Source organism: Anser cygnoides, chromosome 2, assembly GCF_040182565.1.
Source record: "Anser cygnoides isolate HZ-2024a breed goose chromosome 2, Taihu_goose_T2T_genome, whole genome shotgun sequence".
Lineage (NCBI taxonomy): Eukaryota > Metazoa > Chordata > Aves > Anseriformes > Anatidae > Anser > Anser cygnoides.
Genome location: NC_089874.1, coordinates 69,568,417 through 69,593,846, shown reverse-complemented (window position 1 = coordinate 69,593,846; position 25,430 = coordinate 69,568,417). Strand labels below are relative to the sequence as shown.

Here is a 25,430-nt window from a genome sequence, read left to right as displayed (position 1 = left end):
ATTCAGAAGTGTGGTCCTACAAATGCACATCTCTGTGGCTAGCTTGGTATGCACATGATTTGGTCTTCTTGCTGTTTATCATCTAATTGTCCCAGCACAGTAGATAGAAATAAATTCAGTGGTAGTGTACCAGTGTAAGAGTGATAAAATTCCGATATTTTTAGGCAGTAAATGGAGTGGAACACTTGAAACACTGGTTTAGCTTCATGTAGAGGTAGTACAAATCTTTGAGTACAATCTATTGCCTGTAATTTTTCTAGCTTACTGTAAGAAGCTAAACTAGCTTACTGTAAGAGGCTGTCTCTTGATGTGGAAGTCACTGCCTTTCTTATAAAAGTATGGTTAAGTTCTTGAAAGATGCTGATAGGATTACTTGACCTTTCTCAAAGAATGGGGCATTCTTTTCCACGTGACAGTGCTCGGTGTCATCTCCCCCTACACACATACACACTTGTGTGGGCAGCTATTATTCTTTGGAAAAGGCAGCTGTCTGCAGAGTGTTAATTCCAAAGCAAGACAATACTGCTTCTGAAAATTACAGGATTAAATGCATGAGTCTTGATTTCATCCTCTCTGTACCACAACTCTACTGAATCCAGGGAAATAGAGGAGTTTTGATTCCATATACATGGTCTTATTTTCCAGCCTCTTAAGGTTACTTGTACTTTAAGGGGTAGAACAAGTCAAAGAGGAAAGGAGAAAAGTAGTATTAAGGAATTTTGTAGTCCAGAGGTTGAAAGGAAGTCTGGAAGACAGGCAGATGAGATAACTTCTTGTATGGAAGCAGGCCCAGAACTTGTCTCTTTTTGTAATGTGGATGGATGTTTTATTGTAGCTCAGTTTCACAGATGTATACTGCAAATATAAGTGCTCATTTCTGGCATCTTCTCATAAAAGTTGTATGGAGATTAGTATGATCACAAATCTGTACGAGTCAGCAATACTATTCCAAAACACTGCTGCTCAAGACAGATTATTACTGGCAGCAAACTTTACAGAGAGCAACTCTAGTTCATAAACATCCGTGCCCTTCTCCCTTGCTAGGCTGCATCCTGCCTGGGATAGGAAAGTCCTGAAGTATGACTATAAGCTTCAAAACATCAGCTTTAACCCCACCTGCCTTCTGAATTTTTCCTTTTCTTTTATATCTTCGGAGGGCTTTCCTTTTCTATTCTGTATCATAGCCTCTTAATTAGAAAAAGAAACCTTTCATAATTGCTGAAGAAGCTAATGCAACCTATTTTTGTCTGGCAACAGGCTGAGTCAGGCGAATTGCTCTGACCTCCTCCAGCACATCTTCAGTTGAAGGTATAGCAGACCAGAAAAGTTGTTAAGAATTTTACATTATAATGCACTAGTCTGGGTGCCCTTATTCTCATAGACAAAAGTCTACTCTATTAACGTGATCCTCTGTCTTTGACCCTTACCACAGTGCATGTTTTCACTGTATGGTATTTTAAGCAGCATGGAAGATCTGGGTGTTACTGTTTGTAGCTCAATTAATCCACGTAAATTGTGCAACTGTTGGTCATGGGGATGGTGAAGCAAAGCAGGCAGCTTTTCAGGAAATCATGTCAAGCCTGCTCCCAAGGCAGACTGAGAAAAAAAAAAAAAAAAACATTTCTGTGCAGGGGCTCTGAATTTATGCTTGCAACTTGGAGCCTATTTGTTCCATTTATTTGCATTTTTATGGGCAGTGACAGTTGAGAGTAATGAGTCTATGGCTCTAAATTCCTTATTGATGAGAGTAAAGGCAACGGCTAGATACATGTTTTGAAGACTGGGGGAAAGAGTCCAGGAAAATCCCAGCTTGACTTTAGATGGTTTCAATTTTACCACCAAGAATGATTCCAGGTTCACCTTAAATGGCTCTCCAATCTATGAAATGAGCAGCTCTGTTTGGTACGGGGCAGCATGATGAACTGTGCATAGCATGAGCATGCAGTACGCACTTCGGTCTCTGGCCTGGGAGAGCCTGTCTGTAGCTTCAGCATGAACAGAACACTGGGAGTGGAGGCAGCAGGATCCCTGTGTTGCTCTTTTCAGTGACAGCAAAATTAAAGCAAAGGAGCATGAAACATTATCTTCCTACAAAAAATATGTGCATCATCTCTCCTTGATCGTTAAGCACCATGAGCCAAATTTTGCCTTTGGGATGCAGCATGTACACCTGTTTGTTCATTTGACAGAAGTACAGTCATAAGATAAAAGCCAAATGCATATAATTGGTTTCAGCATTCAGAGAAAAGTGTTTACGAGGATGACTATAATGCAAATTTACTCATTCAAAAGCTCTTCATGCAACCCAGAGCGTATAGCAACATATTCAAAATAAACTCTTGTCTATTGGTTTACTTTCAATGAAGAAAAAACAATATTAATAGTGTATTTATACCTCACATTGAAGATGGGAGTCACTGTGTTCCTACTAACTGTACTAAACTGGGGCTAAAACTCCAGCTCTGTAAACAGAAGGAAAATTTGACATAGAAGCAGTAATTTTCTGCCTAATGAAATATGGGAGACTACTTCAGATACAAGGCAGCTCTGTAAAGTGCATGGAACATCCATTTGAAGTTAATGGGGCCTTTGTGCAGCATCAAATACCATGATAAAATCTTCACTTTTAATACCGAAGTCAACAGTAATACTTTATATAATTTCAGAGCAAATCAATAGTGTGTTGGAGCAGGGCTCTGTACTCTGTTCCGCCTCTCACTCTTTTACCACTCTGAATTCACCCTCTTCTGCCACTGTGAGCTCCAGGTGCTGTTTGGTTTAGGAATGGGGATTCAGCTCCATGATGGGTTACATATTTTCCTACTCATGAACATTCTCTCACAGTACAACTCTTAGAAACTGTTTGATTTGCTGTTCTTGCTCTTAGTTTTAATTACTGTTATTGCTATTTTAATATCTAAGCTCAACAAGGGAAAATTTTGAAAACCAAAGTATCTAAGGTAAAGTATTGCTCAATCATCATTTAGAAGATGCTGGTTTGTTTATTTTAGATTACCAAAAAGAAAATGAAGGAAACTCAGAGATGTTTTGGCTTGGTGTTATCTACAATCTTCTGTGCTTAGCAAAAATGTGGTAAGCTTTGGCAATGTCCAATACAGGAAGGCAAAGCTGTCTGGCACTAGCAAAGAGAGAAACTGTTAAATTAATGTTGCATCAGATTACAGGCTTTAACTATGCTGATCAGAAGGAAGTTCTTGCTCTTCTTCAGTCTCTGGTGTGTCTTCAGTCATCTCTGTGGTACTTTGCTCTGTAAGAAAACGTGATGTCAGTACTCTAGTCTTGAAAAACATTGTGTATTTAAAAAAATCTCCAGATTTCTCAACATTTTACTCATTTGCAGTTCATTTCCTGTGCTGACTCATATGGAAAAAAAATTATTTCCCACACATTCAAAGCATATTACATGCAATTAATGTACTTCCATCCAAGTTAAATATAAGTAGTGTAGCAAAAAAAAGTAAATCACTTTGCCTTCAAAAATAGGTGACTTGAAAGTTGATTTTTTTTTTTAAACTCTGTTTTAAGGGAATAGGTACTCATTTATAACATTACTCTGTTTCTTTGTGTTTCTGAGTTGTACCTAGCATTTTTCATTGCATGCTTGACCTCAACTGTGACACACAATTTTGACCAACTACCTGTTTTACTGGAATACATGCAGGGGTATCTTTGCCTGGAAAGACATGGTAGATGGCCACAAGCATTCAGAATGACCAAAACAAAACTGTGGTCTGCAACGTCCAACAATAATTAAAAACATGTCCTTTTGGATTGTACCACTGCCATGCTGCCCTTGGATATTCTGTAATATTTATTCTACCAGCAACAACAAGACTACAAATTCAGGGACAAAATGTGTTTTTATTAAATCTTTACATATAGGCAATGTTTTTTGGACGGGTATCTGTTCACCTTTCAAAAAAAGGTGTGTTGCCATGATTGCCCACAATCTGTAGACAATATAAGGTTGAAAACCTTATATTATAAGGTTTATATATATATATAAATATATATATTTATATATATATATATATTTTATATATAAATATATATATTATAAACTTCAACAGGACAGTCAAGCCTGTGGCCTAGGTACCTGAGATATATGCATTTATAGTTGGTCTCAAGGCAATCACGTTTCTGGTATGGATGCAGGTCCTCCAGACCTTTGCAGTCCTTTTGCAGGTAAATTGTTCAGTACCTCCTCTCTCACAGAACTAGTTCAGTTGCAGACAGAGAAACCTGTAAAAATATATATATATATATATATAAAAATTAATAATAAGTCCAAAAAACTAGCACAGCTTACTTTAGTCTACTAATAGTAAACTTTGTGCACTTAAACAGTGAAATTGTGCTGTCTCTTCAGTACTGATTCACTCCTACCACCGTCTGTTCTGGTTTATCCAGTGTTTTTGGAACTCCAGCCAGCCATCCAAGTGCCATGAATAATTCCTTCTGGCCATATCTTTTAAAAACAGACTGTGTTTCTTTAATCCACTGTGCTGCTGTGGCTTTTGGAACTTTCAGCTATCTTCTCCCCTCAACGTGGTAATGCAACTTCCTCCATAAAGCAGGGCTCAACACTGATAAAGTGACCCCAGCTTTTCAAATGCAAGAGATTTAAAAAAAAAAAAAAAAAAGTTCTAGTTTGCAGCTATGGTCCCCTATATTTTTATCGCTACATCTGTACCTCTTCTTCCAGTCTATCAGTAACTGCAACTAATAAGTGATGGAAAGACTCCATAGTTTGAGAAAGTGTTTATCTAACCTTAATTTATGTGTTGTGTTTTATTATTATTATTATTAAATATAGCAGAATTTCACAGAAACTTTCAGTCAGTGCTTTCTGCCTCCAGTCTGACCAGCTCCTTCATAAAGAGTATTCTTGACATTTTATTTTAAGCTTGCTGACTCACTGCTTCAAGTAGATACTCTGGTTTGATCCAAGCCTGCATTTATGCAGCTTTATGCAGGTAGACAATGATGCTATAAACAGTCACAGGTTGATCACCACTGTTTGACATCTACACAAAATGAAACTGCGTTTTCAAGCAATGATAGTTTGGAAAGCTCCCCCAGAACTTTTTTTTTTTTTTCTTTAAAGGTAATTTTATTTTCTGAAAATTTTCTTGCAGGCTAAAGGAAAAAATGTTATTCATTCAGTTCATTCTTCCCTCCCCTCCTCCCAGTCCCTCTGACACCTGCCAGCCCAGATGAACTCAGGAAGATAGATGCATGTTGCCACTGCAACAACACAAGAGTTGTCCCCTATGGAGAAGGGTGAAGAGCTGTCAGTGAGGAGGAGGTGCCTCTGGAGCAGCTTGTGAATGAAGCTTTGTGACCACCTCTCCAATGGGCTTGTGCAGTCACAGCTGAGCCTTCCCAGGTCCATTTTCCAGATGATAGTGTGTTATGGTATAGTATTGTGTCTTTGATTATAGTTTATTATTAATGCAAGTGGGCAACAGGTTTCCCTATGGAAAGAGGTTTTCAAAAAAATCTGAATCCAGCCTCTTTTGGTTTTGATTGTGAGGGAAAGGAGTAGTTGTGTAACCTTGTCAATGTCTGCTACCAGGTGTCAACCCATATGTTATTTAAATGGCCTAAAGTCATTGTCTCTTCTCCTTCCCTCCAGTAAAGCTAGTCCTGGATTTAGGAGAATTAGCTTCTCACTTCAGTTGACTCAGAATGGATCTGGGCACCTAAATCCTCTAGTACTTTTGAGCATCACTGTGCAAGTGAGGATTAGTTCAGTCCCCTCTGACCTGCTGTGCAAGAGTTTAAAAGAAACATTGTGTTGTTTTTTTTAACACACGTTTGAAAAAAAAATATGCAAAATAATGATCTTAACATATCTACTAGCTTAATACTCAGCCAAGCTTCTCCTATGATTTCTTTCTTGAGTTAATAATTCTCCATAAGCGTAGATCTTCCCAGGAAGAGCCTTCTAACAAGAGCTAAACAAAAGCCTGCTGGAAATAGGAAGTTAAGTGCTACATGAATCAATTTATGCAGCATGCAGTTAACTGCTAGTTATAGACTAGTCAAGTATAGACAATGTCATCTGGACTCTGTAAAATTTCCAGAAAATGGATAGTTTGTATAGCAAAATAAATAGAGTGTGGATGAAAAGGTGGAAAGAAAAGTAGACATGCATACAGTATACGTAGTATAGATATGTTCCATGGGTACCTCTCCTATTTCTTCTAAATGTGACAAAAAATATCCTATTTGTGCAGTCCCACATTTGTGAAGTAGGTACAGAGGGCCAGACATTATACATGTGTTAAATTAGTATTTTTCTTTGGTAATAAATAGTTAAACATACTTTAAAGCAAATACTGAAAAGGAAATATTTAGCCTGTTTATCCTCTGGGAGGGCTTCCTCCTCTGAGATGAGGCAGGAATGTTATCAGTAAATTGGATAATCAGGAACAGCTTAGCTGAGAAAAGAGGGTGGAAATATATTTTAAAATCACATTTGTCCTTGAACAGCATCAAGCATGTTTCACATTTGTTCCTAGATAATTTCCAAGCTCACTGTAATTTTTGTAAAATTGCTATTAATACGAAATTGCAGTTAATGCTTAGTGAAAAGAGACATTAAAGATGTTGGCGAACATTTGCTGACTAACTAGATGGAAAACAAAAACATTTCCAGTACATCTACAATCAGTATTTCAGTGATGTTAGCATAGATGATTATGACCCAAAACTACATTGAAAAACACCAATGTAGCTGAAGTAATGCTAATCTTAGGTCCCTGTGACTGCTCGGTACTGGCCATTACTCCTGAGATCAGCCCTAGAGAGGAACGTAATGGTAAGCTTAATTTTTTTAAAGACCCAGGAATGAAGAAGAATACAAACTTTTTAATGTCCTTCTATGTACTTTTTCTGAGCTCATTTGGGACATCAGGTGTTTTCAGATAAGAAAATTAGATACATCTTCTTTGAAACCAACCTTCTGTCGACCAAAGTATCACTATTATGTGGATAACACGTTGTCATATAGCTGAAAAAAGCATCATCTAGAAGGGAAATTATTAAGCACTCCACCTTACTAGAAGTTGCAAAAACCATAAAATGAGGCAATTGTCAGAAATGTTTTTTCAAGTAGGGCATTGCCATCATGTAGAGTAAAATGCCTGCTCACCATTGTTTGTTGCTGTCCTTAATACGTCTCAGAGAGCAGTGATTCTTGTGGCTCATATGAAGCATTGATTGCTGAGACTTATCACTTCTCCCAGACTCTTTCTGCTTTTGTAATATGAATGCAAGTAAATGCAAGTTAAGTAGTTATCTACTCTAAATTGCATAAAGTTTAATTTTCCAGGTTATACAGAATCAGTAACTTTTCCTCTTTGACATAAGTCTATCTTATGTGATGAAGGGTGCTGCACATACACGGATCCCCTCCTTTTCTTCAAATTCTGAAGACATGTTCTGCGCTTGGAAACTGTGGTTACGTTATAGTTTCCTTTAAAACATGCAAGCAATGATTTTGAAAATCTTGAAATATTTGTTCTTAATAAAAGGGATGGAAGCATGCGTCTTCCTCCCTTGAAAACAATTCCACTTTCCCAGCCAAGAGTGGAAATGGGTTATGGCTGGCATAACCTCTGAGTTGTTGTGAACTACAAAGCCATAGTCAGTATTTCCCTGATTGACTTCATTGGTGTAGTGTTATACATTAACGGGGGTTGTGTACTGATGAGAGAATGAGTATTTGCAATGCTAATATAGCTTGCCTTTCAAGCTGCAACTCTCAGAAGTGTATCAGGCTTTACAATCCCTGTGGCATATGAAACTCTCTAGGCAGACTCAGTGCTTCCCCAGGTCTTCTTCTGAAACGTGGGGACAAAGTAGTGTCATAAAGTGACACCTTGTCTACCTCTCTAAACGCAGGCACAACACATTGGCATCATCAGGGGCTCATCTGCACATCTGTTTACAGCTGCATGTTAAGATGTTGTCTGTCTTGTAATGTTTGTTATAGCTAATAAACATGGAGAAGTTACACCAAAGATGTTTTTCTAAACCTAGTCCCTCAACTCAGCTGAGCATACAAATCCGTTTTCCATTAATAATCTCTGGATAGGACAAATGACCTCTGAGTACAACAAATCTTAAATATCACTAGAAGGGAGGACACAGGATGGTTTCTCTTGAAGAGCAGCAGATGAGCAACAACCTCTGACAAGCAGTTTTTTCCATAACAAGCTGATGAAATGCTCTGGCAGACTGTACTGCTTAGTGGTGTTCTCTGAGGGCAACAAAATCTTTGTTAGCTGAAACAGATTTTTCTGAAGAGCAACAGAAAATTCAGCACTTAGGACTGATGGAATTTGGGTGCATCTCTCACAGATGCTCTTTCAAAATGCCTCATCTGTAAAATTGAGCCTGTTGCTTAATGAAAGAATCAGAAATAATGCTGACCTCTTATAGGCAAGGCAGCATAAATGCCAACATAGAGAGGACACTGGGTTATACTGAAGAACCATGTTCATTCCTGCGGTGATGCTGCTTACACTTAGTAATCTTGAGCACCCCTGGCCAAGGTCCATGGACCTTCCCCAACATTGATCTCCATGTCTGCCTCATCTCCAAGACACTTCCCTACTATCAGGATCTTCTCTCTGACCAGAGTCTTCACTTTGTTCTCTCTAAGACCGCTTTTTTTCAGAAATCCATCTTCTAGTACCAGCTCTTCTGGAAACCAAGCCTACCGTTTCTCCAGTGTAAGTAGACTGTGCAGAAAGAAGAACAGAGTATGATTAGCCTCTTAATTGAGGGGTCTGTCTCATGTCTTTTTATTAGCTGGAGGATTTGAGATGTGTCACTTCTGTTTAGTCCAAGTGTTATAAAAATTTCCAAGCAGCCATACCGCTTGCAAGCAGCAGGCTCCTTCTTTAGGGTTCAGGAATTCAGTTTTGGATGTTCACACGTGCATACACACAGTTATCTGCTGCCAATTAGTGTTCACAATTTCAGCTATTTTTTGCTTATGACAGCTCCATCTCCTAAATCTGAATACATGTATTGACCCAGATGCCTGTTAGTAAAATCCATCTGTGCCAGTGCAATCTGACATAACAATCTTCCCTCCTCCCAGCCGCCCCCCACCCCCAATAAATAAATAAATAAATAAACACCATGGCTTCAGAGGCATCCCACCAACAAACAGCTCCTCTTGCACTGGAAATCATTTTGCTAAAAGCAAAGTTATTTGATGGAATTTACTGGATTTCTTTTTTTTTACAGGTTATATCAGTGTACAGGCCAGACAGTTGTAGCTACCTAGACTGTTTATGCCTATAGTTTTCCTTATCTCTGATAGCAGTAACATAATTATGTGGTCAATACTTTAAATCAGGCTTTTGGACAACAAATGACATTATCATGCTGATGCAAGCTGCGCATGTAGATGAGAAAAGTTATGACCTGAATCAGTTTGGTTTATTCCTACTTAAATCTAGGGTGAATTGAGATAATGCAAATCTTTGTTAACCCTGGAGAGTTTCAGTGATGCGTTGAAGCTGTTCCTGGGGATAGGTAAAATCTTAGAAAGCAGTTTGGCAATTTTGGTTTAATTTAATCAAGTAAAATTTCAGCTAAGTGTCCTTTTTGGTTTTCTTTGCTTCCCAGATTGACCCCAAGGCAGGTAACACTATTTTGCATTGCTGAGCTGCAGAAACTTGAATATAATCATTCGACAGAAGTTTTTCTTTTTCTTTTAAACAATAATTGATGCCACATAGAGGTGCACTTGTAAGTGTGCTTTAAGCCAGCACTGCAATGAGTCAGGGTCTAAATTTGGTCTCAGGTTGTAACAGTGAAGGCTGAGATTGCCTCTCTGAGCAGATGACAGAAATAGTCAAAAGCGGTTTTATGCCTGACTTCTGTCATTTCGCTGAAATCAGTAACCTTTTCTTGAAATGTGTTAGTTTAAGTTTGTTTTGAAAAAGATTTTTCTGAAAACTTGCACGTGGGTTGAAAAGGTTCATTTGAATGTTTTTCCACATCTAGCATTTCACTTTTTTGCTTTCATAATTGCTGTGAAAAAGGAACTGAAACACCTCATTATACAATATGGTTGTAAAACTCTGTAAAGAAGCAGCATGCTGTGATTAACAGTAAAAATAATTCCCTGAAAACTGATCCCAGCAAAATGGTTATACCTGCCCAGTTACCTACAGCAGTGCCCTGAGTCATCTCTGATCTCACCACATCCTCCTGTCACTTACACCTGCAGCTTCTGATGAAGTCTTACCCAGCTGTGTGTGCATCCAAGGGCAGAAATAGCTTTGGAGCAGAAGCCTGTTTCTGGCCGCATCCTGACCATGCAATAGGTGTTAGGCAGAGATGAGTGTAGTTATCCTCTGTCACTCCACTTTCCAGCTTCGTTGCCAGCTACTGTGAAATGGATAAAAGAGGGGGAGGGAGGAGAATCATGGCCATGGTAAACCACATGTCATGTGAGGCCCTTTGCTGCAGGCGCTGCTAGTCTGTCTGCGCTAACAAAGAACAGGAACAAGGAGGGAGGTTGCGCTGATGACGGAGTATTCATGCTGCACCACAGAAGAGCCAAAACCCTCAATAAGTCTGAAAGAGCAGAAGGCCAGAGAGCAGCTGTCTGTTTACATATCAGTTTGTTTTTTTTTTTTAACTAAACATTTTATAGTCAGATTGCCCTCATCTTCTAGCACACAGCAGTCTCTCATTTCAAGCCCATTGATGATGGAGCTCTGTAACCAACAAGAAATGTTAAAAATCCATTAGCAGAGCAGAGAGGATATTAAATCCCTTTGCTAAGGGCAGGCTGTTCTTTTGTTCTATAATTCTTTTCCCACATTTTCAGCAATCCTAGAGACACACTCTTAATTTTGCAGCATAGTCTTTGTTCACATACTATTTTTCTTGTTTTCAACTCCTCGATAATGGTATAAGCCTGAAGGGATGCACGACACAGACTCCTGATGGCTCTCGAATCGGAGACGTTTATTGCCCTTTTTTCACTACTACGTATACTTTTCCTGTAGCCCCACGCGCTGTCCACGCGCCCGAATCTGTCATACAATTGGTTAGAGACTCTCAGACATGCGCCTCGAGCCAGCCAGCAATTGGCCACTGCCCAAAGCTCATCTTTAACACTGTAGCCAATTTACTTTATCTCGACCTTGTTCAAGTTTTTGTTTCTACCGCTTGGTTCCTCATTATCTCTAATTCAGGAACACGTAAAATAGCACAAAGCCACCTGCAAATTCCTTTCCCACATAAGCCCTTCAAAAAAATCAAGATTTCAGCATATATAAGTAATTCTAAAATATTCATGTGCTTTTTCAAAGCATCTCAAAACAGAAGGAAAAAAAGTTGCAACTGGACAGCTCTTCATTTCAGCATATGCAAGAACAGAGGTACAAATGAACTGAGCTTGCCAACATGGGGACCTTGTTTGAAATCTGACTTTAATCATTTTCATCTCAATGAGAGTTACTGTCCATGCTGTATTTGCTAATATTACTAAGACCAAGATCAACCACCAGTCAGCCATCTAGTCTTTCTTTGGGCCGCCATACCAGGTTTAATTTCTCCATATCACCTTGTCCTTCTCAGCGCTGGTACAATCATCTCTAGTGTAGTTCAGTATCAACCTCCATAGACAAGTCCATGCCTATCACATTGGAGCTATTTTCCTTCTCAGAAAAATAACCCAGTGCAAAGATCTACAAAGAAGTCTGGGAGTGCTAATGATTGTCTACAGTAGTTGTTATTGAGATATCAGTGTCAGTTTATTTAGAGCAAAGAACATTGGAGACATTGATTATGTTTGGGTTTTAGAGGACGGGATTTTTTCTTTCGATAATACAGTTAGCTGTTAGTTTATTTATCATGGTGTTCCTGCATCTTAACTAACATTTAGATGATCAAAAACATAAGACAATATTTTAAGAAATATGGAGGTGGATATTTCCTTTCAGGGGAAGACATTTATAGCAAAGCTGCTGAATATGTGAAAAGTGCATTGCCAAAAGAAACCCTTGCAGCCAATTTTTTCAGTACAGGGCAGTGAATTTCATCCTCTTCTGATCATTAAGCATCAACAATGAGAATCTCTTTTGGACCAGGAGACAGGAAAAGCCTATTTGCCTTTTAAGTAAATCTCATTGCTCCTGTACCACAGTATAAAAGGGCTGTCAGCATTGGAAGTTCTTTGCAAAGAAGTTATGAAGTTGATTTGCAGGAGAAATAAAGGCATTTCCTCTTGCTGTTATGTATGATTTAAAACCATGAATTTAGAAAGAACTTTATTTTAGCATGGATATTTTTCTTTTCTGTAACAGCCCTTGAAGGAAAACTTGCCTATTACTGCCTCATTTTTTTCTCAGCACATCGTTTCTAAAGAAAACTATGTCACTAGGAAGTCGGTTCTAATTTTATGCACTGTTTTGTAGCCTGCCTACATACAAGGCAACTTTTTGTGCTATTTAAACATTGTATATTGCTAGAGGGACACTGAATGAGGTAGGCACTCAAATAGATCCGGTCCTCTCAGGGACACATAATCTAAAAATTATTAATTGTACAGGACAGGTACTGTGGCTGGAAATCAAGTTCTGCTCTACAAAATACAAACATACAAGTCACTGCTTGTCCCAGCACCCAATTCAGTTTAGACTGGCACAAAATAAACTCAGGAAAAGGGGATGCTCACTCCAACCGGTTGAGGTGTCAGGTCCGGACCTGGCAACTTGGGTGCAAATAGAGAGGTTCCTCTTCTAGATCATACCTGGTGTTGGACTTCTCTGTATAGTATTCCCCTTCCAGAAGAACTATAGGTTTAGCCTACCTGTAACTCAGCATGTTTTGAACTGAATAGATATATAGAATATAGAATATAAAAAGAATATAGAAAAAATACCAGCCAGAAGGTAAAACTTTTGAAGTCAATCCCATGCTGCTTTTACTCATGAAAACTTGCCTAAAAAAGATTTTTGCCTGCTTTTCTCTATATGCTTTGATCTCTTCATCCTACCTGTATGGTATTCATGCATGGAGTGTTTTTGCCAGTGTTCAAATGAGTGTAGACAATTTAGGCAAGTCAAAAGGGAAGGCTACCTATCAAGTGTGATTTTTTTCTCCTCAAAAAGGAAGATAGATCCTTTTGAATTGACAAAATGGAAATGCCAAGAGCTGCTGTAATCCATTTATCTGTGAACAGTCTAAGAACATTTCCTCTCCTTATTGCTTTTTTTGAATAATCCATTTGGTCCGGTATTTAACAGTAGAAAGTGCAATGGGTCAATTGCTAGTGGCACTGGTAGTTTTATGGAAGAGGAATATTTGTGTATCAGTCAATACACCTGGCAACGTTGCATCCAACAGTATCACACGGGATTGATATTCAGTGGCTGGTCATCTAGGATGTCTAGGAAGCATGGGTTTGGACTCCAATCTGTAGGCCAGCTGGGATTCCGTGTGTCAGCTGGGCAAGTGATGGGATCCCTGTGTCATTTAAGATGAAGCAAGAGGGTGTTGTCTAGGGCAGATAAAGGGGCAATTCCTGAGGTCAGCCAAGGCAAAGTGATGAAGACCAAGGAAGGATGAGCAAAATGATGCCTAGCTTATCCTTGTTAACCTAATGATTTGGGGGAATCAAGATTTTTAAATTAAAAGGGGTAAGTATCCTGCACAGAAAATGTCATTCTCTGTTTTATCTGCAGCTCTTGTGGTCTGAGGCAGAGTGAGGACAAAGGAAGAGAGTGAGCATTTGTCTCCAGTGGCAGCCGGATGTGGGGAAAGGAAGTAGCCATAGAGGAATTTTTTAAAAATAGTCTCCATCCTTTCAGTGTCAAAGCTTTTACGCAAAAACAATTAATTAAAAAAATGAAGAAGGGGGCAGGGGAGGACATTGTGCAAAGACTAAGAGATGGATATAGAGTCACCAGTGCTATTTCAGGGACTTCTCTTTCTCCTTCTAAGGTGACATCCCAAACCCCTCACTGCTACAGTACTGGCCCAGCTTGCTTTAAATTCTCCATTTCCCATAAATTCTGGCACAGAGACAGATTTCTGGTGACAATTCCAAATGTGCTCAGGGAGAAAGGGGGCAAGGCACTCATTATTTTTATCAGCCTCCCACAGCAGAAGTTGAAGTTCTGTGGAAAATAAGTAATTTTAAATGTATTTATTTATGAAAGCTTTAAATCAAAACGATTTCTGATTGGCACGTTCATCTCAGCTGGAACAACAAAAAATAGTGGTTGGGTCACAGCTGGGCTAGCTGGAGGTGCCAGCCTGTGTCTTTGCCCTTCTTAGTTTTCTCTGTCTCTTACTGATAGAGACCTGAATCTTTTTACCCTTTCTTCTTCTTCTTTTTTTTTTTCTCACTTTAGCATAAGTGCCTAATATGGTTATCTTTATATACTCAGCATGATGTCATGTTGTTACCAACATCTGAAATTTTCTTTCAGATTTCTTCAGGCTGTAGAGCTCATTCTCACTTACTAGCTATTAATCTTACGTTAAGTCTAGAAACAACAGGCAAAAAGCATCATCCAACAGTGCTGCAGCCATAGCTGTGCTGGCCAAGAGGATGATAAAGGTTCTGTTTGCAAGCATGTGACAAATGCAATTCTCATTTGCATTCCCTAGAACAAATGTCACTTTCCTGAAATGAAGAGTAGTTACTAAATTACTTTCATTGGAGAGACGGGCATAAAGCCTTGGAATTGAATTCTGCCCTTTCCATCTCCTCTCTCTCTCTCTGCCTTCGAATGTTTCCATTCACCTGAATTGAGGTGTTCTGATCCCATTAGGACTTCCTCCAGAAAAGGCTTAGATTTATGAAATTGATGTCCTTTTGGTAGTATTTAGGGTCACATTATCAGAACAGTTTAAGATTGAATTTTCCATGGCTGTACCAAAAAACCTAGCCCCTGGTTTAGATATTCAGATGGGAGCTGACCCAGTTGTAGAGTATTTCTAGCAAGGTGTTATTAAATATGACCTGCTTCTCAAAACAAAGTGTCCTTCTAGTGTTAGGTGTCTGCATGCATTAACTGGTATCTGAAGAAAACAACTGTGACAGAACCTCATTTGTAAGTTTAAGAGCCACTCAAGTATCCTGACATGAGTTTTCCTCATTTGCTTCCAGTGAAACACTGTTTCTTTTGGCAGTTTTGGCTTTTTCATTTGCAAAACTATACCAGACTTTACTGACCATGATAAAATGAATAGATGTGTTAATAAACAGGACACCAGACATGTGCACGTGCATTTGTGAGTGTTGTCTTCCTATATGAATTTTGTGACTACATTGACAGGTATGTTTATGTGCACTACAAGTCAACTAAACATGTCTAGTACTTTCCATTCTAAACCACAGTTCTAACAGCTTGCAATTTTCACAACTTAAACACCATCATCTGGGCCAAGTAGTGCCTTATCAGAGACACCTCTTCCCCTTTTACCTATTAGTCCCTCAGATAGGAGCCATGGCATCCTAGTTTTGGCAAACATGTTCATATTGCAAGGCATAAAGAGGCAAAGACAGTGGGACCACAGGAAAGCTAATGATGCTACTAATCATCTTCTATTTGGAAATATGCAGATGACGTAAAAGAACACACACTGACCGATGAAGGTAAAAAAGAAGTATTAAATAAAGGTGCCCATTCGTTGAACACTGTCCACTCTGTTCACTGAATGAAGTACTCTGCATTGAATAAAAATAATCTCAAGACTGCAAACAAAAAGGGACTGAGCAGGACCTTTGTTCTGATATGCTCAGCATTTAATAATTTAAGCAACCACAATAAGGTTCTTCAGAGAAGGGAATAGGGATGATTACTTATTTAAAATAATGATAAAGAGTCCATCAAAGCTGTTCATCTCCTCCTCCTTTGAGAGAAAACTGAAGCAAATTGTAGGTAGGGTCCTCAAAGTTCAGCTTAATTGCAAAGCCTTTAGTCCCTCTATTTCTGATCCACCACAGATGGAGATGACTGGTATGTTTGGGATGGCTAAAGGCATTTCAGTGAGTATGTTATACCAGTAGCTTCCAGCTGTGCATTAAGGTTGGCATAGAGGAATATCTGCTATTGGGAATAAATTGTAGGCTGCAGTCATGCTGCCAGATATTTAGGGGGCAGGAAGCAAAGAGCAATGACCAGGCTTGCTGTTCGCCAGAGCAATATGCCCAGCAGAAATCCCTGAGAACAGCATTTTTAGTGTCCCAAACTTCACAGGTTCTGCAGGAATAGTGCCCCTTCCAGAAACTGCTTTGGCCATCTCAAATGTTAACTCTTTCCTCATTTTCTCCCTTCCCCACATTTCAGCTTGTGGAAAGACTAACCCAGTGGGAATAAGCCCACCACAGAGAGGCTTTCAACTTCAAACACACCCTGGTGTCCTATGAGAGATAAGTGAACCTACCCAAGTTCCCTCAAATAGTCTGCCCCAGTATGTTGTTATTATTATTACCATCATTATTACATTATTTCTTTTTTACTTTTAGTGATTAATGCCACTTATTTTCTACTATTGAATGTATGTTCAGTCCAAATTCCTTGCTTTCTCATGCTCTCTGGGGGAATTTATTTTCAAATAATGTTTCTAGACATTGCTATATCCTATGCTACTACTTTAGGCATCATGAAATACCTCTTTCATACTGGTGTGACTGTCAACAAGTTCAGTCAGCTTTATGTAAATTGCTTGCAACACCCATGTTCGGCCTGCTTTTTCCCAGTTTCAAACTATAGGGATGCCTTCCAAAACCAGCAAAGCCAAACAAAGCCCCTGCAAAGTCAACAAGCTTGCTTAGATGTTAGCCCAAAAATTGACCCCACTGGTCAAACCCTGGTCTTATTTACACCTGTACCACATGTGGACCAGTTCTTCTTCACAGCGTGAGCTGTGACTGTACCTCAGTGCTGAATCTCAGGAGTTTTGGGGGCAGATGCACTGCCGGTATGTATTTGTCTAACTTCTGGCATGCAGTTTTGAAATAGCTTAGCCATGATCCTCTGAGGAGGTTTGAGTTAGTGTGATGGAGAAAAGAAACTGGAGAAGAAAGATTTATCCTGGGGGAAAATTAAAATGTTTCCTGTAGAAATGCCTTTTTCAGAGCTTGAGGTATGATGGGTAAGTGTAAATACAGAATAAATTCTTCTTCTTTAAGCCCTCAGAGGGAGGCTGGGAGATATTTGCAAATTACTTCCAAGCTGCCTAGTCCCAAAGTAAACCAAGTAGTTAAAAGTGACAATGAATTGATGATTGAAGCTTTTGGTAGTTGAAGGCAATTTCATTTTTATTAAAAAAAAAAAAAAAAACCCTTATTGTAGACTCAAATATGTGAAATACTTTTCCTCTCTTGGAAGCAACTATTTACCTGTCCATATGTAACAAATAGCATTCAGTAATAGAAACGTAAAGTATTACTCTTTTGTAACTTACTGCATTACACTGATCACGGCTTATTTCTACATGCCCACAGATTTCTCTTCTGAATAAGTTGTTTGATTTTGAAAGTAGCACGTCTACTTTGCATTCATTTTGCACATCATTTGAATGCTCAGTTACATCAACAAATGTGTATCTTCTGTGGTCACACAGTTATACCATGTAACATTAACATTAAAATGGCTGGAATAGCATAACAGCCAGCAGAAAGGACTGTGACGCTGTCTGCCCTTTTAGCTGAATCTCAGGAATGATTTGGTAAAGCAGGTAAGAGTTTCACCGTTACAGACCAGCCTGAGAAGAGAGCTAGACCCAGTGTAAACACTGATGCTAAATACCTGTTTTGTAGGCAAAGATGTCATTTTCCTTTCTTTTTCCATCCAGTAGATCTAATAAAGCAACGTGGAGGAAGTCCCAGTTTCTCACAGCTGTCTGTGTTGGTCATTGACCATCAGGAGGGATGAAAAAGAGTCCTCACAGCACACTAATCCAGGTGCAACCACACAGAAAAACAAACAAACAAAACAGCAGGGATATATTCCAGTGAATTTTGTGCTTACTAGAAAAAAAGGCCCTATGAGTGAGGCTAGGAATCTGCAGGTACCTGAGCAGTGAGTCTCCATGCATCAGCTCAGCTGAGAAGGGCCAGATAGGCAGCACATGGGAGGCCCCCAGAGTGCACCCCAAAATGCCCAGTTCCATTCACTCCTTGTCTCTCCAATGGTCTTGGCAGCAAGGCAGTGAAGATGCTGGTTCCCTGCCCTACAAACAGCACACAAATGAAATGCCTGGGCCTTGCTCAGCGAAGCCACCCCAGCTCCTCCAGCCTGCCTATGCCTGGCATGGAAGTGGCCACTTCAGGGACATCCTCCCCTGAAAGCAGTCCTATTAAGGCTCATTTTTTTGGCACCAATTTGGTGCATCTTTCCCTGAAATGCTTCTTTCAGAAGCAGCATTTAACTGAGTGAAGTCAGCAGCGTGTACATGGTGCTGACTACTCGAATAACCAAGAGCTACATGAGTACTTTCAGATGTGGGATCTTCTGACTCCTCTGACTAATATTCCTATCATAGCTGACTAATGAGGGCTGGTTAAAATGTCAAGAATTTTTTTTGGTTTGTTTCAGTTTTTTTTTTTTTTGTTTTTGTTTTTACTACATCATTCACTCTCACAGTAGATGATAATGAACTGACATAGTTTACTCATCCTACTTATACAGTCCCATGGCAGGAGGAAAAGAGTTGCTGCAGCCTAACTGATACTGCACAGTTTGGAAAGTCTTACAGGTGTATGAATAAGAGTGACTGCTCCTACCTGGAAGCACAGATTCAGCTCTGATATTTAAGAATAGGTCCACATTGAAGATAATGCAGAACAACTATTGCCCAACAAGGAGAAGTCTGCTTCGGTACAGCAAAATTTCTGCTGGAGCTCCCCAAACTGTGGGACTAGATTTTTTCACTGTCAGTGAAAGAGAGCAAGGAAAGGTCCATGACATCCTTGCTGCCCAGCTCAGGGCTATGCAAGGGGCAGGGAGCAATTCCTGCATGTCCCTGAGCACTGGCCTGGGGAAGCAAGAGCTGCAGCCCCTAGGTGGATGGGAAGGTAACACTAAGCAAGATGTCTCAGCCCCTTTCTTGCACATCTGGAGCTACCTCTTACCCATGAAACCTGTCCCTCTGCTGATGGCTTGGCTCCCGAGGACAGCTTCAGAGCCTGGATGGTCCTCTGGTGGCTCCCTCAGCCATGCACTGCTCCCATGCCAAACCCTTATGAAACAGCAAAGGAATTTTGCTTGATGTTCATAAGGATGAGACATCACTAACAGAACTATCACACAATAGGGCATAATTCAATATATATCTGAAGGCAGCACTAGCTTGAGAAAGAGCCTAGGGAAGAAATGCCTAATTTGAAGAGGATGTAAAGAAAATGCATGTATATATGCATACAAAAAAAATAAGCAAGGTAAAGTTTGCCATCAGTATTTACACTACTACAACTGACCTACACATCAGCTCTTTCAGGTCATTCGTTAAATGCATGGAAATTTGTTTAGTGCATGGAAACTATTGATTTTGTCTAATTAAATTATTTCCTTGCATTTCACAGGGACAAACACTAAACATGGACTGCGCTGTAAAGCTTGTAAGATGAGCATCCACCACAAGTGTGCAGACAGTACTGGACAACAGCGTTGCATGGGCAAGCTGGTAAGTGAGCAGCCCAGGGCAGCAAGGGTGCCAGGGGCGGGGGGGGGGGGGGGTGGTGCTGAGGGTAGGACACGACATACCTTGCTTTGTATGCCAGACCCCCAGGCTAGCATTTATTTGAAAATACAATTACATAATCCCCCAGGCTAGCATTTACTTGAAAATACAATTACATAATCCAAACCTAGCTACATATCAGAATTAATTCCTATGATTTAAACCATACTTGCTGTAGTTGAAATCTCTACAGGAAAAGCTACATATTAGTCAAAATATTTTGGCGGAGTTTAACAAAAGAAAAAGCCTTCAAATTATGTTTTATTGTTTTTTTTCTACTGTTAGGGCTTGAAGAAAAAACAATAATTCATCTTTAAAAAAAAAAAAAAAAGACTGAAGGAGATTTCACAGTGAGACAGTACAGAGCTTTAAGCAATCTCTCAGTAGGACAGGAGACCTGCCCTGTATGGACACAGCACCTTAGTACCTGGGTCACCTTCTGAGCAGCAGGTTCTCATTACTGGCGAAGGCCAGTAAAAAAGGCCAAAAAACACTTGGGAAAATGACTATTTGGAATATGGAAAATGGGTATAAATACTCCTGTTTCAGATGTTTTCAGTTCTGTTGCAAACGTGCCAACTGAAGGCACTTAAGACAAATCTAAGCTAAAAAAAAAAAGAGCCTCATATATTATATGAGGAAAAAAAGCAAGCATTGACTTCAAAAGGGCCAGAAAACCCACCTCTCCCTGGAAAGATCTTTTCTCTCCAAGTATATTTAGTGAATGCTATCATTGTTTGTACTCCTGAAGCAAATCTTGATACATTTAAAGCATAATCATAGCCCTAGTGTGAGTCTTTCTGGTACAGGAAGTTGAAGAGCTGAATTACCCTCTTGCAGGCCTGGGGCAAGCCAAATATTAAGTCACACTAATTGTTTCACATGTTGCTTGATCCCAGCCTCAACTGTTGTGGTCACTAGTTTAAAAAAACAGAAAACAAGAGGCAAAATTTATAGCAGAAAGAAGTCCAGCAAAGTCATGGGAGTTTTACGAGTTCATGCGGTGTCTGAATTTGGTTTGTTTGGGGCCAAACTGAGGCTGGGGAATTGGAATTTATTCTTGTAAAAAACCACATATATCAGTCCCCTCATTCCTTCTTAATCCATATTGCAGCTCATTAGTGAAAGAACTAGTCCTGTATCTTTTTTTTTTTTTTTAATGTATATTGAATATAGGGTACAGAAAATATGCATATCCTCATGAGGCTTTTCCACTTCTCAGTGTGGCTAGAGGTTCTAAAGGCCTGCAAAGATCAGAGGTCTGAAAATCCTTTTGTGAATCTCTAATGCCTCGAAAGGTATTTCCAAAGACTTAGGTGTTAGCACTTTCATTTTGGGTACTCAGCCTTTACCTGAGATACTTCCAACCTGAGATGGTAGATAGAAAATTAACAGAAAATATTTAATCTTCTAAGGATGGTCTTTAGAGTGATACAGGACACCTTTATTGACAATACTGTGGTATTCTTTAATGGTATAGCCTGAGTTGTTATAGTGCATTTCTCTACAAACAGACATTTAGGGTACATCTGGTGTTGACTTGGGGAATTTTTTGACCTTGCTAGACAAAAAAAGCAGTGGAAGCTGTGGTCAGTCAGCAGCAAGCTTTAAAAAAATACGTAGAATTGTTCTATGTTTCTTGGGTTTCACAACTTTTTTACTTGAGAACATGGAAATTTGGAGACAGGGTGGGGAAGGATAGATGCTTGTTTAGCAAATGAAAATCAATGCAAATTCACATAAGAAGAAAGGGAGAGGTGAACATAGAGCTCCCCAGAACATCTAATGATTCAGCACTTCTGCTGCAATTAATTAGTGCTACTTTTGTGTAAGACAAAAGAAAAGAGGAGGCTGGAAATGAGCCCCTCCTTCTACATAAATATGGGAAATTAGTTTTTTCCAGGAGAAAAAAATCAAATAAATCCCTGATCTCTGCACCCTGCAGTGACTCAACAACAAGAGGCAAATTTCCATCTTTGCCACACTTCACAGAAGAAAAATCCTCTCTCTTATGCCACTAGCCAAAGAGCTGAGTTTATTTCTACTACGTCAATCATGGCAGCAACGCACTTCATATGTTTTTGCTTTCTCTCCCTCCAGCCAAAGGGATTTCGACGGTACTACAGCTCACCACTACTCATTCATGAACAGTTTGGCTGCATCAAAGAAGTGATGCCTATTGGTAGGTTTTGATTGCTTTTCCATTCAGTCTCCCTTTGGCAGTGCTCTGCAACAGCAGCAACAGACTTCCAGCCATGGTATTTGCCCTCAGCAGCCTTCCAGCTCCTTTCAGTGACTGTATGTCCTTTTGCCATCTCAGGAAAGGACCACTTCAAAGATACAAAGCTGGAAGAGGAGAGGGTGTGTTTATTGTGCATTTCACTCAAAACCCACTACACAATAACCTCTTAGCAATAATCTTGTTTATAATAATAGCCACCTGATCTCAAGGTAGAAACTTAGAAGAAAGGTGACAGTAGAATACTGAGGTGAAGGTCTGAGCTGGGAAGAACAAGGTAAGAGACAGACATCAAAACAGTGAGAGGCATTCACATCACTGGTCTGGCTCTTGAGGGACTTGCTAGGTTCCTGTTCTTTCTCACCCACCTTTCTTACTTTATTTTTTTTCCTTATTGAATGTTTCTACACTTTCCCCAGGTGTTTAAAAGACCAGATTTTTCTCATTGTAATAATTGAAAGGGAAATTTTTGAAATGGAGAAGCTGAATTGGTTCTGGATAATACTCCTTTCCACAAGTACTATGACCAAGCAAGCCTGGCAGTATAAAAAGATGAATGCCAAAAATAAGAGCCTGTTAAAAAGGGCATTTTTTTTTAATGATTAAAAAAAAAAAAAAGTCAGTTAAGTGAATTTCATTTACATTTCTCTTTCTAAAAAACATCTGTCATTTTTGTCAAAAATAGTTGAAACATTTTGAGAAAATGACTTTTTTTGACTAAAAAATGAGGTGTGCTTTTTTCTCATCAAAAATCAAAATTCCATGTATTTTTTCAGTACTTTGCCAAAATTTTCTTCCTTTTATACAGTGCTGCTAAGGTACTGTATGCTAAATGTTTACTGCCTTGTATAACAAAGGAGGCTGAGGTCTAATAATGCAGTAAGTATAAAAGGGTTTCATCTGGATCCCTTCATGCCAATTGAAGACACCCATTTCTCTGCCATAGGAGACTATTTCAGGACTAGCTAAGAGGGAGAGTGGGAGTGAGAAATGATCAGACCCACCAGTGGGAGTGGTGGCCTTTCTGGCTACCCCTAGACTGTGCTGAGCAACCTGGAGCAAATTCCTAACTGTGAGTACTTTCTGATGACTGCCCCCAGACCCCAGTTTGTCCCACACTGGGGATATCAACATTTCTCCAGGAAGATCCAGGTCATCCTGCTTTTCCATGTTATCGCAGTAGCAGTGTTATGAGGGTTAATGGCATAAAGGTGATGGCCCACGCACACCACCCAGGTGCTCTGTCATGGTTTTTCCCATCAAATAGCCAGTGTTGAAAGTGATCCCAGAACAGGCAGGAAACATGGATTAAAGTCTCTTGGTATATTGTCTCCTTTACATTGACATAGGCAGTATCAGTGGTGAGTAGGGAAGGAGGGTTGCAGGTGAAGTGAGATGAGGGAATGACAGGGATTCAAAGAACCTGTATGAGGGAAGGATGATCTTTATGTGAGCAGAAAGGCAGCAAAACAATTGCTAGCAAAAGCCAATTCCACTAAGTTATTCAACTGCTTTTTATCAGGATAGTCTCTCAACTTACTTTTCTAAACATACATCCCAACATGTTGGTACAAGCAGATGTTTCTCCAAGTGGAGCAGGAACACAGCCAGAAATACCTTTCAGGGATTGATGTGTGTTTTGCTCCTTCTGTTGCAGCCTGTGGCAATAAAGTTGATCCTGTGTACGAAACTCTCCGCTTTGGGACTTCCTTAGCTCAGAAAACTAAGAAGGGCAGTTCTGGCAGTGGGTCTGACTCTCCCAATAGGAATTCTGTAAGTATCCATTTGTTCCATTTTCTCTGTAGAGGAGCAACACACATTGATTCACAGGAACTGGTACTGGAGTTCACAAAACTTTCATTTCAAGCTGAAAAAATAATAATAATAATAATAAATAAATAAAAGCTCATTCCCAGCTCCTGAAATGAGATGGGAAAACACTTTATTTTTATAAACTCAGGTTTTAAGTATCTTTTCAATGACTCTTGAGAAAAAGAGTAAAATACAAATTAAGTGAATAATGTTCTCTTATCAGATTGGAAAAGGTAATTATATTCTTTATTTTTGTGTATCTGTGGAAAAGCAGAACAGAAATATTTAACTGTGATCCCAGAGTGAACACATCCTGCCTGTTGCTGGTAGTGGACATTTACCCTTCACACAAACGACAGTGTTGGGATTGAAGTCCTCAGACCCTAGATTTAGAAGTACACCTTCTTCCTTCTCCATTGTATTCTCAAGGGGAGCATCACAGGGTTGGGCTCCTCTCTCCAAATCCCAAATGCTGGCAGGTGTTTTCAGTTTGTTATATCCCAACAAAGAGATTTTCACCTTAATGTTAATCTTTGTCATTCATTCTCCCTCGTCATGAAAGTCACTTTCTTCAGGACTATGGCAAGAGGGTGGAGAAGGAGGACAAGGGAAAAGAGAGTTCCCTTAGTCCTGACTGTGCTAAATCCTTACCTAGTTCAGTAATACCACTTAAGCATTTGTGTAAGGTAATGTCTTGTAATGTCTTTTCTTTTCCCAAGAGATTCTCCTCACCCCTCAAAAAGCAATCACAACTGAAGGCACTGCAGACTGAAGCTGACTGTCATGTCTAAAAATTAGACCGTTGCCATCTGACAATCTTTCCTGCACTCACCTCAGAAAAAAAAAATGGCATGCACAGAGGCACCATGAGAGTTGGTCTGCAGGCCTCAGAATGAATACTTAGATGTTTAATTTAAACTTGTGCTAAATTCTATTTATGTTTGGTAAAATGTTTTCCTACGACTTAAACATATGCTCACTCACATGACTGAACTGTAATTTCAGACAGTATAGGTGACCTCTAAACAGACTTGCAATTGTCTCAGATGGGAAAGAAGGCAGACAAATTTACACAAGAACCAAGTGTAATCTGCAAGGGGGTTATTGAAGGATATGTCCTTCGTATGCTCTTGTATGTGCCTTAAAAGGAACTTGGTAATTTTCACTCTTTAAAAAAAAAAAATATGACTCCACCACCTGTCATATTGTGGTTACAGTTCTTTCTTTCAATTATTTCATTTACTTTGAAACAGAAGTTCTACAAATGTAATTATTGCCTTCTAAATCAATAAAGCATTGAATTACGAATGACTACTCATGCATAGAAATCATTAATGCTGTGTCAGCTTTCCCTAGAGAGCTGATCATAACTAGGTGGGGTGTGGGTGTAGAATGAGGAACGCGGGTTCATTGTGGGAATTTCTCCAGGGTATTGAGGCTGAAAGAGAATATAAAACGTGTCAGCATACAGAAAATAGAGAACACTAGAGAACTGAATAAACAGACATGTGAAACCATACATTCTGCCAGTGCAAGCCTGTAGATTAAGTCAAGGATAAAAACCAGGGGTAGACCCAATCCTATTCAAAATGATGGGGCCATAGAGCTTCACAGCCTT

General features: G+C 39.5%; 1 protein-coding gene across 13 annotated transcripts in view; it reads left to right on the top strand.

Moving 5' to 3' along the window:
- The window catches only part of STAC (SH3 and cysteine rich domain), a 158,260-nt gene that overhangs the window by 107,493 nt on the left and 25,337 nt on the right, over positions 1 to 25,430 (top strand). For all 13 annotated transcript variants that reach the window (XM_066992405.1, XM_066992404.1, XM_066992402.1 and 10 more), the window contains 3 exons: positions 19,604 to 19,704; positions 21,862 to 21,943; positions 23,658 to 23,773. In XM_066992405.1, coding sequence (XP_066848506.1) covers positions 19,604 to 19,704; positions 21,862 to 21,943; positions 23,658 to 23,773 — 299 coding nt within the window. The remainder of the gene's footprint in view (positions 1 to 19,603; positions 19,705 to 21,861; positions 21,944 to 23,657; positions 23,774 to 25,430) is intronic.